Below are 2,076 nucleotides of genomic sequence, written 5' to 3' on the forward strand. Positions count from 1 at the left end.
TGTCCAGCTGCATGTCTTTGTGTTTACGCCAATCATGCAAGGGATGTGACTGCTCTGGTCAAGTCTTCGGATTATCGGAGCGAGGGTCAGCCCAAAATGGGGCGAGGGTCAGCCTGTAGCCGAGTGAGGGTCAGTCCATAGCAGGGCAGGGTCACTCTATAGTAAGGCGAGGGTCAGCCCGGAGTGGCGCGAGGGTCAGTGCCCTGGGTCAGCACCCTCAGTGCTGTGGGTCAGCGCCCTGGGTCAGCACCCTCAGCGCTGTGGGTCAGCACCCTGGGTCAGCGCCGCGGGTCAGCGCCCTCTGTGCTGTGGGTCAGAGGCGTGGGAAAGCGCCAGCTCTGACCCTAGGACGGGCCTCGACTGACCCTAATATCCACTCATAACCCAAAAAAGGTGACAAGCAGGACGAGAACGTCGAGAAGGCGACAGACGCCAGTAAGGACGGCAACATCAGCAAGCGCAAGAAGAAGTACAATAAGAAGACGCTGCCCTCACACGCCAACACCAATCGTAGGTGGGCTCGTGTTTTCATACCAACATTCTTTGCCTGGCTCGCCCGTCAGAAGGACGTGTGGGGCCCCTCAAACAACAAGGTCCTCAATGCCCTCCGAAACATCTGGCGCGTGGTCTACAATGAGGAGCTGCCTCCGGAGCAGGACGCAATCGATGGGGCCGTGTTCAATCTCGTAAGCATAGCTGTTGTTCTAATTTGATTAAATTAATGCTTTGTACCCAGTGTAAGCAGAGGGCCAACGAGTGGCGCAGCAACTTCGGCTCCACTGCCTCGGCGGTCCTCTCGCTTTCATTCACGGCCGAGGATATGTATGGCTACGAGGATGCAGAGGCTGATCGCGTCGAGTACGCCCGTGGGCTGCTCGTTGCGAACGTGTTCATGTTCGAGAACGTTCCGGACGACGATTCCCCACCCAGCGGCAACTTTAGGGGCCCGCTGTACGCCGCCACCCTTGCAACACACCGCGCCGCCATCCGTGGCCGTGTCAAAGTCCCCGAGTACGACGACGACGAGGAGTTTTATGCTCCGCGTGGTGCAATGACTCTCGCGTGTGCCGCGGTATGCCCCGTTTTTCCCCGTCATCGGCATCACTAATAGTAATTATTCTATTCTCAGGCCGAGCGCGCCTGTCAGCTCGCTGCTGACGGTCAGCTAGGTGACCTCGAGGCAGTTGTCGACGACCTGGTCACTTTCCAGGCCAGCGGCAAACAAAGCTGCCCTATCAAGAAGGGAAGGACCTCCTCCAGTCTCACTCGAAGGGTCGCAAGCAGGTCAATGAGCGCACCGGCAAGTCTTCAACCACCCTCGGGAACTTCTCGGAGGCGAATTGGAAGTGGGCGACGGACTTGTATTGGTCCGGCATCGTCACCATGGATGACGAGTACCTCGCCAACGCGTTCAAGGCCACAGAAGCTCATGCCCGCAACCTGAAGAGAGGCGACGAGGATGAGGACGAGGACGAGGATGAGGATGCGATGATGGATGAGGTCGCGCGTGCTGATCCCCGCGCGAAGCTGCCGCAGAACTGTACTATCTTTCTTCTCTCTTGTTTTCCCTACTAACTGCTTGTTATCCTAGGATCACGTTCGCCACTCACGATCATGTCTGCGACATCATGACAGCTGATTCTCGCTCGTCCCCCGGTTCGTAATCCCTCGTTTCTCTGCTGGTTATTGTTCGGCTCTCGCGCTCTCATCCATTTCTACGCCGTTTTCGTTATCGCCCCGCTCAATTTCGTATTCGTATTCTCCTTTTATGATCTTATTATCTGCTTGACAGCGTGCATTTCATACGGTCTCAATTTCTTTTAATCCCTTCTTTTCACTTTTTCGGTACTTATACGCACTGTATGCTTGCTTCTCGCTAGCTAATACAAATTGATTGATCTGCCCAAACGACCACAAGTAAGAAAAAGCGCAGAAAAGCGCAAAGCAGCATGCAAAACAGCAGAAGGACCTACTGTTTTGCTCTTTTTTTACTGTCCTTATTTCGTGCTTGAATAACGCTGAAAAAGCGATAAGCACTAAAAAGTACTTGATAAGGAGCCCGCTGTTTTCCTGATG

General features: G+C 54.5%; 1 protein-coding gene across 1 annotated transcript; it reads left to right on the top strand.

Annotated features, from left to right (window-relative positions):
• Positions 1-11: 11 nt before the first annotated feature.
• On the top strand, positions 12-1,905 carry CONPUDRAFT_170444 (uncharacterized protein; the record flags this gene model as incomplete). The annotated part of the gene is made up of 5 exons (XM_007777911.1): positions 12-21; positions 394-686; positions 737-1,072; positions 1,130-1,540; positions 1,592-1,905. The coding sequence occupies 4 exons, from the start codon at positions 12-14 to the stop codon at positions 1,442-1,444; spliced, it is 954 nt and encodes a 317-aa protein (XP_007776101.1). The 3' UTR covers positions 1,445-1,540; positions 1,592-1,905.
• Positions 1,906-2,076: the final 171 nt, after the last annotated feature.

This window comes from Coniophora puteana (genome assembly GCF_000271625.1).
Source record: "Coniophora puteana RWD-64-598 SS2 unplaced genomic scaffold CONPUscaffold_199, whole genome shotgun sequence".
In the NCBI taxonomy this organism is placed as follows: Eukaryota; Fungi; Basidiomycota; class Agaricomycetes; order Boletales; family Coniophoraceae; genus Coniophora; species Coniophora puteana.